At 41.3% G+C, this 13,541-nt stretch overlaps 1 protein-coding gene and 1 pseudogene across 2 annotated transcripts in view; one reads left to right on the forward strand and one right to left on the reverse strand.

Moving 5' to 3' along the window:
- Positions 1 to 615: 615 nt before the first annotated feature.
- LOC308348817 (large ribosomal subunit protein eL31-like) lies at positions 616 to 996 on the forward strand (annotated as a pseudogene). Its single transcript has one exon. The product of its transcript is annotated as a large ribosomal subunit protein eL31-like (transcript).
- Positions 997 to 3,413: 2,417 nt separating this feature from the next.
- The window catches only part of LOC308354301 (putative adhesion G protein-coupled receptor E4P), a gene marked incomplete at both ends in the record, with an annotated part of 51,339 nt that continues 41,211 nt past the window's right edge, over positions 3,414 to 13,541 (reverse strand). The window contains 2 exons of the mRNA XM_080821629.1: positions 3,414 to 3,587; positions 10,267 to 10,362. Of these exons, the coding sequence (XP_080677755.1) occupies positions 3,414 to 3,587; positions 10,267 to 10,362 (270 nt within the window). The remainder of the gene's footprint in view (positions 3,588 to 10,266; positions 10,363 to 13,541) is intronic.

Genomic DNA, 13,541 nt, shown 5'->3' on the forward strand with positions numbered 1-13,541 from the left:
TAATGTCCTGGGGTAGGACATCCCCACTCTGGTCCAGTAGGATCCAGGCACAGAGCCCTTTATGGAACATGAGGTGGAACCCAGTATACAGGGCTCTTACCTGCCAGACCTGGCATTCTGGGAGGCAGAGCTGAGTGAGGTCACAGCGTAGGAGTGGCTGCCTGGGTTTGAGACCACCTGGGAGGACAGCATAGTAGGGGTGGGCAGGACAGGACCTGCCCCCCTCATTTGTATTCTGCAAGTATCTATGTCTGGACATAATCTACTCAGGTTCCATCAACATAGCTGAGTTCTACCCTCATTAAATCTTTCCTATTTTTATTTTCTATTAAATCATTTTATCTTAAGTTAATTTAATTTTATTTATTTTTTGGAGTAGTAAATTATATATTTTTTAATTTAAATTCAATTAGCCAACATAAAGTACATCATTAGTTTCAGATGTAGTGTTCAATAATTCAGTTGCATATAACACCCAGGCTCATCCTTTAAGTTAATTTCTGTTGGGCTTTTCTCTCCCATGCATTTAAATTATTCCTGACTGGTTTCCAGAGGTAGGCTAAATTTCAGGGAGTCAAGCTGAAAAACAACGGTGTTCCTTCCCAACCTGGGCCCAGCAGAATGGCTCTCACAAAGAAGGGTGGTAAGAAGAAGGGCTGTTCTGCCATCAGCGAGGTCGTGACCAGAGAGTACACAACAACATTCACAAGCACATCCATGGAGTGGGTTTCAAGAAGTGTGCCCCTTGAGCATTCAGAAAGATCTGGAAATTTGCCATGAAAGAGATGGGACCTCCAGACGTGCACATTGACGCCAGGCTCAACAAAGCTGTCTGGGCCAAAGGAATAAGGAATGTTCTAGACAGTCTCCATGTGCGGCTGTCCAGAAAAATGTAGTGAGGATGAAGATTCAACAAAGAAGCTCTATATGTTGGTTACCTATGTACCTGTTACCACTTTAAAAAATCTACAGATAGTTAATGTGGATGGGAACTAATTGCTGATTGTCAAGTAAAGGTTGAAAATTACAAAATGGAGAAGGAGAAGAAGGATGTGGAGGAGAAGAGGAAGAAGAAGAAGGAGGAGGAGGAGGAGGAGGGGAAGGAGGGGGGAGGGGAAGGAGGAGGAGTGGGGGAGAGGAAGGAAAAGGAGAGGAGGAGGAGGGAGGGGAAGGAGGAGGGAGGAGGGGAGGAAGAGGAACAAGAAGAAGGCAGTGTTCAGGCGTGATAACTGGGGGTCTGGGAAATTTACATGATGGCATCCTTCATGGTCAGCGACCTCCAGGACATCTGTATGATAGGCCATGCATTAATTAGAATTTTAAAGACAATGTACTATATTAGCTTTTGATGGTTTGAATAAGAATAAATGGGGAGTCCTATGGTCAATTCATGGTTTATCAACAGCAGAGAATCCTCCCTTGCCTCTTCCATGTCCTGGTGCTTGTGCGTTCCTGCTGCCTGTGGCAGCACACCCCAATCTCTGCCTGCATCTTTTACACATCCTCTTCCCTCCACATCTCTATGTATCTTCTCTTCCTAGAAGAACACCAGTCATTGCATTTATGGCCCACTCTAAACCCAGCCTGAGTGCAGTGTGCTACCTGCCACTTCTTTTTTGGCTAGGCTAGGCTTCTTTCCTCCATTCTTGGCTCTCTCCTCCCTGACCTCAGCTCCCTCCTTTCCTCCCGGTCGCTTCTGAACCCAGGTGGTTCTTTGGGCTCTCTCTGGATGGTCACAACTTCTCTGATTTTCAGGGCTTCTGTTCAGCCCTGTCAGATGTCTCTCTCTGCCACACCACTGGCTTGGCTCATACCAGTTTGGTTTGTTGCATTTTATTTTTTCTTATTTCAAGGAGGCAAAAGATCTGTACATTGGAAAGTATAAAACACAGAAGGAAATTGAATAAGACAAATAAATGGAAAGATATCCTGTGTTCATAGATTTTAAGAATTAATGTTATTAAAATGTCTATTCTGCCCCAAGCCATCTACAGATTCAATGCAATTTCCATCAAAATTCTATCGGTATTTTTCAGATTAAAAAAAAAAAAAATTCTACAATGGAATATTACTCAGCCATCAAAAATGAAGCCTTGCCATTTGCAATGATGTGGATGGAGCTAGAGGGTATTATGCTAATAATAATGGTAATAATAATGCTAATAATGCTAACAAGGCAAAAATAAGTCAATCAGAGAAAGACAATTATCATGTGATTTCAAGTTCATATGTGGAACTTAAGAAACAAAACAGGATCATAGGAGAAGGGAGGAAAAAATAAAACAAGATGAAATCAGGGAGGGAGACAAACCCTAAGAGACTCAACTCTAGCAAACAAACTGAGGGTTGCTGGAGGGGAGATGGGTGGGGAGATGGAGTAACTGGGAGGTGGACATTAAGGAGGGCACTTGCCGTAATGAGCCCTGGGTGTTACATGCCGCTGATGAATCACTAAACTTTACCACTGAAACTAAAAAAAAAAATTTTTTTTCACACCGAACTACAAAATACTCCAAATAGCTAAAGCAATTCTGAACAAAGAGAAAAAAGCTGGAGGCACCACACTTTCTGCTTTTATTTTTTAAAATTTTATTTTATCTTTTCAGTGTTCCAAGATTCATTGTTTACGCACCACACACTTTCTGATTTTAAATAATATTACAAAACTATAGTGTTCAAAGCAGTATGGTACTGGCATAAAAACTGACAGACACACCAATAGAACAGAATAGAGAGTCCACAAATAAACCCACGCACATAAGGTCAACTAATTTTCAACAAAGTCACTAAGAATGTAGAGTTGGGAAAGGATAGTCTTTTCAGTGAATGGCTTGGGAAAACCAGATATCTACATGGAAAAGATTGAAAGTGGACTCTTACATCATGGACAAAGATCAACTTTTGATTGATTGATCAATTATGTTCAGTTAGTCACTCTATGGTACATCATTAGTTTTTGATGTGTTCAATGATTCATTAGTTTTGTATAACACTCAGTACACACGTGCCGTCCCTAATACCCATCAGACTAAACACTTCGCCTAAGAGCTGAAACTAAAAATCCTAGAGGAAAATTTGGAAGAAAACTTCTTTAACATTGATCTTAGCAATGATTTTTTTTTTTTTTTTTTGGTATCTGACGCCAAAAGCACAGGCAACAAGAGCAAAACTGAGTAAGTGGGACTACCTCAAACAAAAAAGTTACTGCACACAAAGGAAGTAATCAACAAAGTGAAAAGGGAACCTATGAAATGGGATAAAATATTTGCAAATAGGATATATTTGATAAAGGGTTAATATCCAAAATATGTAAGGAACTCATTCAACGCAAATATCAAAAATCCCACAAAAACCAAAAACCCCTCCAAAACACAACCAAACAAAAAATTACCCAATGTTGGCATTTAGCTCAGTTAATGGATGGGCACAGGAGCTGAGTAGACATTTTCCAAAGAAGAGACACAAACGCCCATGAGGTCCACGGGAGGATGCTCAACATCACTAATCGTCAGAGGGATGTAAATGAAAAGCACAATAAGATACCATCTCATACCTGTTAGCATGGTTATTCCACACAAGTGGAAAGTCTACAAAAGTGGAAAGAGTGAGGGTGTAGAGAACAGAGAAACATTATACCCTGTTGGCAGGAATGTAACTAGAACAACCACATGACCCAGCGATCCCGCTTTCCCCGTATTTATCCAAAGGAAAGAAAATCAGTGTCTCGAAGAGATACCTGCACTCCTATGTTCACTGCAGCATTATTCCCAGGAGCCAATGTATGCAAACAACACTGTCCACTGACAGAGGAATAAAGAAAACGTTATTATTCTATAATGTGTGTGTGTGTGTGTGTGTGTGCATATTATTCACCTATGAGAAAGAAATAAGTCCTGCTATTTGCAACAACAGGGATAAAGCTGGAGGACATCATACTAAGTGAAATAAACTGGACACAGAAACACAAATCCTGCATGATCTCACTTTTATATGGCATCTAAAAAAAAGTCAAAATAAAATAACACAAAATACAATGGAATTTATCAGAGGCTGGATTGTGGGGGGGAAAGGAAAGATATGGTCAAAAGATACAATCTGGGGCACCTGGGTGGCTCAGTGGGTTAAAGCCTCTGCCTTTAGCTCAGGTCATGATCTCAGGGTCCTGGGATCAAGCCCCACATCGGGCTCTCTGCTCAGCAGGGAGCCTGCTTCTCCCTCTCTCTCTCTGCCTGCCTCTCTGCCTACTGTGATCTCTGTCAAATAAATAAAAAAATCTTTTTAAAAAATATTATTTATTTATTTGATGGAGAGAGAAATCACAAGAGGCAGAAGTAAGCAGAGAGGCAGGCAGATAGAGAGGGAGAAGCTGGAAATGCTGGAAAAAACAAACCAGAAAACATGAAAAAATGTTTAACCTCTTGGCTTGAGGGAAATGCTAACGAATCAGGACATACTATCTTACACACATCAGATTAGCCAAAATGAAGAAGCAATACCACATGCTTCAGATCATGATCTGAACTGAAGGCAGACGCTTAACTGACTGAGCCACCCAGGCATCCCAGAACGTTTGTTTTGATCCCTGTTTACCCTCTCAGCACATGGAGAGATAACCTCCATCCAGAATTTTTACTCTTTCCCGTATACTGTCTTGTACTCTAAAAGCCAATCACAGGGCACCTGGGTGACTCAGTCATTAAGCGTCTGCCTTCCGCTCGGGTCATGCAAGATCCCAGAGTCCTGGGATCGAGCCCCGCAATGGGCTCCCTGCTCATCGGGAACGCTGCTTCTCCCTCTCCCATTCCCCCTGCTTATGTGCCCCCTCTTGCTGTCTCTATGTCAAAATAAATAAAAATCTTTAAAAAACTAAAAACCAAATCACCTTGTTCCACATTCTTGAATTCCTCATGCCCTCTATACCGGTAAATGCTAGTTTGCCCTTCATCCCCAAGGTCACTGAAGTAGCTACCCATACCAGGCGATGCAGAGAGAAATTTAATTAGTTCTCTTCTCTGATTGCCATGAATTCACTTTTCTCCAACCCTCATGCGGTGGCTGGCACAATTAGCTGCATATTTAAGCCACCTAGGTAAGTTTTAAAGCACTGTTTGAAATACTCCTTATCCCCTTCGATTAATGTACAGAGATGCCAATAATCCTGCCTGGGATCTAGTCCTTTCCAATTTTACCAGGTAATTCTAATGTGTTTCAAAGCCTGAAAAACCCTGAAATGAGAAAAAGAGTCCTTCGTCTTACTGTCAAAAAATCTGGAGTTCTTACAAAATAAATTCTGCTGTCCTGGCCCCTCCCACAGCCGTTGTGATACACTTGGTCTGGAACTTGTCCAAACACCCACAGCGTTAAAAGCATCCCAGGTGTGTTTCCCACAAGTCAGGGTCCAGGGCCACAGCCCCCCAAGCAGCTAGAGGCGTAGTTTCTCATCCTTGGCTGTCCTTTAGACCCTTGGGGATTTGTAAAATTCCTGCAGACCAGGCTGTATCCTGCATCAGCAGATGAGAAGGGCTAGGACTGGACATGGTTATCAGTGGTTGTTAACTGTCCAGCTGATTCCAATGTACATCCAGGCTGAGACCAGTTAAATAGATCACCTGATGTTAATCACAATTAACAACAGGTGATGCCAGATGACAAATCTGGATTCTTGCTCTCCCTCTGGGGGAACTGGTCTGCAACAGCTATAGGCTGGGGCAGCTTTTGGAAGGAAGAGGAATTTTGGATAACAGGCTCAGCGATCAGAAAGTGGTGCTATGAGAGTGGGGCACAGGAGATGTTCTCCCTCACGAAGAGGGAGGCAAAGGGAGCACCCAAACCCCCCCCCCCCCCGGGGGGCTCTCGACTCTAATGATGTTGTCGCTGCCATACTCTCTGTCTCCGGGTACTCACTGCCCAGATGCCGAGGCCGAGTTCTCTAGATTATCCGAACAAGCACATATGTTGTCTAAGGATTCCCACTCCTTTGCTTTGCCCCCTGAGTCTCAGGTCACTCTGGGGGGTGTCTCATGGGGCAGCCTTCCCTGTGCTCCCCCTTTAGCTGCCACAGATAGGAGAGAGGAAGTCTCTCCTTTGCTCCCTCCTTCCTAGTTAAAGACACAGCTTCTGCACCGCCTTCCATCTTGGGAAGGCCCTGGGAGGAATTACTTCCCAATGCTGTGTGGTGAAACTGACAAAGTGAACCAGACTGTGCATGTGAGGAAGAGGAATTTCATTTTTGCCTAGGCATTAAGCACTAATCAGTGTAACTGAAGTAGAGAAGGGAATGGTCATATCTTTTTTTTTTTTAAGATTTTAAAAATTTATTCATTTGCGAGAGAGTGAGAGAGAGAGAGAGTGAGAGAGTGAGAACACAAGTGTGTGTGTTTCGGGGAAGGACAGAAGGAGAGGGAGAAGCAGACTCCCTGCTGGGCAGGGAGCCCATGGGGCTGGATCCCAGGACCCCTAGGATCACAACCTGAGCCGAAGGCAGATGTTTAACTGACAGAGGTGCCCTAGGAATGGTACCCTGGGAATGGTCATTTCTTTAGTGCATTTGTTTGTATCTTTAAGGAAAACAGTTTGCATTTGCAGCATGATTAGCATTGGCTGGAGGTGGAGAAACCCACTGGGTCAGTACTGGAGAGTGTTGGAGGTGGGGGGGATGATCCATGTGTGAGCCAGGGGAGAAAACTGTATCATTCATTCCCAGATGTCCCATGATCCACAGACAAGTGTTAGTCATGCTGCTGACATTCTAATCTTGGTCTGTTTGTCTTTGGGTGTTTTTGCTTAAAGACCTAAATGTAAGATCTGAAAACATAAAAATCTTAGACGAGAGCACAGGCAGTAATTTCTCTGACGTTGGCTGTAGCAACTTCTTACTAGATCTGTCTCTTGAGGCAAGGGACATCAAAGCAAAAATAAACTCTTGGGACTTCATCAGAACAAAAACTTATGCACAGCAAAGAAAATCATCAACAAAATGAAAAGGAAACCTATTGAATAGAAGATGATATTTGCAAATGATATATTCAATAAGGGGTTAGTATCCAAAATATATAAAAAACTTACACAACTCAACACCAAAAAAACAATCTGATTAAAAAAAGGGTACGGAATCTGAATAGACATTTTTCCAGAGAGGATATGCAGATGGCCAACAGACACATGAAAATGTGTTCAACATCACTCATCATCAGGGAAATGCACATCAAAACCACAATGAGATATTGCCTCACACCAGTTAGAATGGCTAGAATAAAAAAGACAAGAAATAACAAGTGTTGGCGAAGACACGGAGAAAAGGGCACTGTTGGTAGGAATGTAAATTGGTGTAGCCACTATGGAAAACAGTATGGCGGTCCCTCAAAAAATTGAAAAAGGAAATACCATATGATTCAGTAATTCCGCTACTGGGTATTTACCCAAAGAAATCCAAAACACTAATTTGAAAAGATATATGCACCCCTATGTTTATTGAAGGATTATTTGCAATTGCCAATATATGGAAGAAACCCAAGTGTCCACAATAGATGAATGGATAAAGAAGATGTGGTCTATATATACAATGGAATATAATTCAGCCGTACAAGGGTGAGATCTTGCCATTTGTGGCATGGATGGAACTAGAGGATATTACGCTAAGTGCAATAAGAGAGACAGATAAAGACAAATACCATATGATTTCATTTATATGTGGAATCTAAAAAACAAAGCAAATGAATAAAAAAACAAAAACCAGAATCAGACCTGTAAGTACAGAGAACAAACTGATGGTTGCCAGTAGGGAGGGTATGGGGGAGACGGGCAAATGGGTAGGGTGAGTGGGAGATATAGGCTTCCAGTTATGAAAGTCATAGGGATGAAATGTGTAGCACAGGGAATATAGTCATTGATATTTTAATAATGTTGTATGGTGACAGATGGTAGCCATGTCCCAATGTAAAATGAAAGGTGGAGGAAGGGAGGAAAGAGGAAGGGAGAGAGAGAGAGAACAGTTTGTTTCCACAGCAAACGAGGTATATATCTACCAAGTATGAGAATAGGAGTCAAGATTTTGAAGGAAGCTCCCCAAACCATGTTATAGAATAAAAATGCAACTTCCATTCACATGTCCAGGGGATGCTGGAAGAGTTACCCAAACACCTTTTAATAAGTTGCTTTATTCTTGATCTTCCTTTTCACTCTCAGGAAAGCCGGTAGTGAGTCTGGAGCATGGGTTACGTTATGCTATGAAGATATGTTGCTGCTTCTCCCAGGAAAGTCCACTGTCTTTTCCACCTCCATTTGGGAAATTGACAAAAGGGAAAGAAAACGCATTAATGACGTGTCAATTATAAGTAAAAGAACAGGTTGGTAGGTGCTTTCCGGATTAAAATCAAAGAGCCATATAAGCTATTGCATCAAAAGATGATCTACTGGAGGTTTCAAGAAATCTGCCAGAAAGAGAACCCGATGAGTCATTGCCCGTGTGGTGATTAGTCAGTTTCCATCTTTTTGCTCACTGAATTCTCTGAAGGCGGGAACAGCTCTCAATGCTCAGACAGTGACCGGCACAGACCAGGTTGTCAGTGCATATTTGTTGAACGATCCCACGGCTTTAGCATCCTCAATGGACAGAAGGAGCTGAGGACCACAGAGCTGAAAACACCTGCTCACGGTCAGATAAAGAGAAGGTTGCTGAGTTGCAACTAGAATGGGTCCATCTTCAACAGCTTCTAGTGGTTGATGAGATGCCTTCATTTCTCACTCCTAACGGAATCTCCGCATGCTCTCTCTCTCCCTTTCTCTGTATCATGCTTCCCCTATGTTCCGCTCTTTCCACTAAACCACACCATTCCCAGATTATTGTTATAGTTTATGATACACTAATTCTGAGCCTCTGATGTACACCTTTCGATCAAGCTACTTGTTCAGTTCCCACTGGCCTTTTTCAAGGTCTGAAGCAGCAAAGAGGAAGAAATGCCTGGCTTAGCTTTGAAGGCTCTGGGACAAAAAAAGAAAGCTGAACATCATGTAGAAACAAACTCCAAACCATGGGTTTCAGAATCTGAGTATCCCCAGGTTTCTGAGAGAAAGCTGTGGGTGGAAATACTGAAGGGAGCCCACACATTCAATGCCCATGATCTCCACTGTGGGGATTGAACTATTCATTTATGTTTTTCTCTAACAAATACTGATATGGCTCTTATTATCTGCCAACATTATTCCAAATGCTTTACTAGCATTAACTCATTTCATTTGGAGATTTTAATCTTTGGGGAACCTTTGACTCCCCAGGACTCAGCACAATGTGCAGCTATAAGAGACCAAAAGAAAATTGCCAATGGATTTAAGTGTTCATGGATGATTCACCTCAAAGAACAAAAGCAACAAATTTGGGCTTCTGAAATCTACAGACTGAATGATTAAAATGCAATCATATAAAGAATAAGAAAGGGTAATGTAGTGATTGGGGATGGATAGATGGGCGGAGATGAGATAATGCTACTGCATGAAAATGTTAATTGTAGACTATAGGTAGTGTATAGATGGATATTCACTGTAAAATTATTAAAACTTTCCTATGTCTGGGGGCACCTGGGTGGCTCAGATGGTCAAGTGACTGACTTCAACTCAGGTCATGATCCCAGGGCCCTGGGATTGAGCCCTGCATTGGGCTCCTCGCTCATCAGAGAGCCTGCTTCTGCCTCTCCTCCTGCTCATGCTCTCTCTCTCTCTTTGTATCTCTCTGTCTCAAATGAATAAATAAAATCTTAAAAAAAACTTTCCTATGTCCGAACATTTTCCCTAATAAAATATTGAGGAGAAGCAAAGGGTATCTCTGTGTTTTCTCTTCTGTTGTTACTGTATTCAGACCCATTTTCTTCTCTTTTTAAGAAAACTTTACAGACCAACTTTAACTGAGTTAATCAAGGTTAGTGACCATTCTGGACTTGCAAAGAAATTTTACTTAAATAAGAAACTTCATGTTTCCCTTCATGTTTCTGTTGCTTATGGCCCCAGAGTGTCTGCTTTTGTGAACCAGCTCTAGGTCCTTGGGGCAAAAGAAGAATTCCATGTTCTTGTTTCTACAGAAGCTCACGGTAATGTGAAATATGCCAGTAGAGTTTTGTATAAATAAATCCAGAAGGATTCCATCCTTGGCTGAAGATACGCATTTTTGAAGACTGCTCCCTCTTTGAAAAGCAAGGATCAGGTATCTCAAATGGATGAAATCAAGAAGCGTCAGACATGGGGAAAAGCATGAAATAAGAGAAGAGGAAATCTTACCGTTTTGGTCTGGGTGACTGAGCCAAACAAGTCATAGTTGCCAGTTTCTGTCCTTTTCCTCATGTTCTTGAACCAGTGTCTGTATTCTTCTCGCACCTAACATGCAAGCACACAGAAATGGACCTCATTTCAGAGAGTATGAACAAGGGATGAATGCCATAAAACAGGCTCTGGAAGGCATGAATTCCTTCCTCCTTTCCCCTGCCAGTTTTTCAAGTGACTTGCAACCTCAGTCATTGGCCATAGCGACCCTCCCATTAATGTTTTGTGAATTGCATTTATATCACGAATACACACTTTTTTTTTTACAATTTTCATTGTGATGGAGCATTTATAACATAAATTTGCCACTGTAACCATTTTTTGGGTATACAGTTCAGTGGCGTTAATTATATTCATGACATTGTGGAACCATCACTGCCATCCATTAGGAAAACTTTCTTATTACCCCGATAGCCATCAAGCAGCACCTTCCCTTCTCCACTCCCCAGCCATTAGTAACGTCTAATCTATATTCTGTCCCTATGAATTTACCTATTGTAGATATTTCATATAAGTGGAATCACACAAAATTTGCCCATTATCTTTGGCTCATTTTATTTAGCATCATGTTTTCAAGATTTATCCTTGCTGTAGAATGTATCAAAACTTCATTCCTTTTTATGGCTGGATATAGTAGTCCATTGTATGGGATACCACTTCATATCTACTAGGATGGCCATATGACTTTTTATTTTTTATTTTTATTTTTTTAAAAGATTTTATTTATTCATTTGACAGACAGAGACCACAAGTAGGCAGAGAGGCAGGCAGAGAGAGAGAGGAGGAAGCAGGCTCCCTGCTGAGCAGAAAGCCCAATGCGGGGCTCGATCCCAGGACCCTGGGATCATGACCTGAGCTGAAGGCAGAAGCTTAACGCACTGAGCCACCCAGGCGCCCCCATATGACTATTTAAATGATAACTAGTGTTGGTGAGGATGTGGAGAACTTGGAACCTCTGTACATTGCTGATGGGAATGGAAAGTGGTGCTCCATTGAGGAAAACCACTGTGGTTCCTTTAACATGCAAACAGAAATACCACAGGACCCAGAAATTTCACCCCTAGCTACATCTGAAAGACTTGAACATAGGGATTTAGATGGATACTTGTACACCAATGTTCATTGCAGTTCCTATCTCTTTTGATGATGTATGCTGCATGCACCATTCCAAATAGGCACCCATGTATCAATTGAATAAGTGATAACAGATGGATATTAGTGATGTTAGCTATGATTTTATATCTTTATTGTAATGTTGGAAATTTCATGACATTTTAACTAATTTTGAATCCTATTTATGGATCATATATGTATATCATTTATGTATCAAAAATCATATTTATGGGGTGCCTGGGTGGCTCAGATGGTTAAGCCTCTGCCTTCAGCCCAGGTCATGATCTCAGGGTCCCGGAATCGAGCCCTGCATCAGGCTCCCTGCTCAGCGGGAGCCTTCTTCCCCCCGTCTCTCTGCCTGTCTCTGCCTGATTGTGATCTCGCTCTCTCTGTGTCAAAGAAATGAATAAAATCTTTTTAAAAAATCATAATTATGATCAGTCTTCAGGTAAGAAAACTTGAGACTAAGGTTTATAACGTGAAAATAATTTAAAATGCTGCATTAAAGGAATGTATCTAATGTTGGCTAATTGAATTTAAATTAAAAAAAGGAATATATCTAAATGGCTGTTATTCAGAATGAGACCTCATGAGCATGCAATGCAAGCAATGAAGAGAAATATGAGGGGTCTCCTTATAATGAGGGCACTTGTGACAGAAGTCCCCCACAATACTCCCTAACAAGCAGAGCACTCAAGTTTGGTTCCCAGTCAGATGTCCCTAATTACCGAATGTTAGCTTTGACCCTCATCCAGCATGTCACTAGGGGTTAGTTTTGTCCCTGGAGTGACTTTGTGAAACACATATAAGGATCATACAGAGGGTAAAGATACAATTGTAGTTTGATAAGGCATGAAAGTTTTAAGTATTTTTATGGTATTTTATTTTAAAGATTATTTATGTATTTGACAGACAGAGATCACAAGTAGGCAGAGAGATAGGCGGGTGGGGGAGGAAGCAGGCTCCCTGCTGAGTGGAGAGCCCGATGTGGGGTTCGATCCCAGGACCCTGGGATCATGACCTGAGCCGAAGGCAGAGGCTTTAACCCACTGAGCCACCCAGGCACCCCTTTATGATATTTTAAAATATATAATAATAATGATGAACTCTGAGGATAAACAACTTCCAAGACTGGCAAAAACTGAAAGAATATGGAACCACTAAACTGGCCCTGCAAGAAATACTAAGGGGGGTTCTATGAAAGAAGAAAGACCTGTGGGATATGGCTTAGATGTCTTAGAGAGAACAACTGAGAATTCTTCCCTTGCCTCCTGAGATATAAAACCTCTAGAATACTCTAGATATAAAACCTCTAGAATACTCAAGTAACTATAACGTGTGATATAATTATAATATGGTCTTGCTGATTACAATGTACTATAAGATATTGCATATTTCTAAAAAGCGAGCAGACCAGATTTTATATTTATATGTATACCTATATATAAATATAAACACATATTTATATTTAATTTTTTAAAAAAGATTTTATTTATTTATTTGAGAGAGAGAGAACAAGAGAGAGAGAGACCATGAGAGGGGAAAAGGTCAGATGGAGAAGCAGACTCCTCGCTGAGCAGGGAGCCCGATGCAGGACTCGATCCCAGGACTCCAGGATCATGACCTGAGCCAAAGGTAGTCACCCAACCAACTGAGACACTCAGGTGCCCCTATATTTAAATTTTTAGAGATAAATATAAAATTTTTGAAGATATAAAAATATTTATATTTAAATTAAAATATATAAAATAAAAATTAAAAAAAATAACATGACAGGACATTAGATTACGTGAAGCTGAACAAACAAAAAAATGGAGACTAAGTTATTTAGGGGAAAGCAAAACTGTAGGTAAAAATCATATATTTATAAGGTCCCATTGATCAATATAACACGGAGGACATCAAGAGAAGGAAAGGAAGAGTGAATTGGGGGAAATCGGAGAGGGAGATGAACCATGAGAGACTGTGGACTCTGAGAAACAAACTGAGGGTTTTGGAGGGGAGGGAGGTGGGGGGTTAGGTAGGCCTGGTTGTGGGTATTAAGGAGAGCACGTACTGCATGGAGCACTGGGTGTGGTGCATAAACAATAAATCTTGGAACACTGAAAAAATAAAATACA

This window comes from Martes martes, assembly GCF_963455335.1.
Source record: "Martes martes genome assembly, chromosome: 1".
Classification (NCBI taxonomy): Eukaryota; Metazoa; Chordata; class Mammalia; order Carnivora; family Mustelidae; genus Martes; species Martes martes.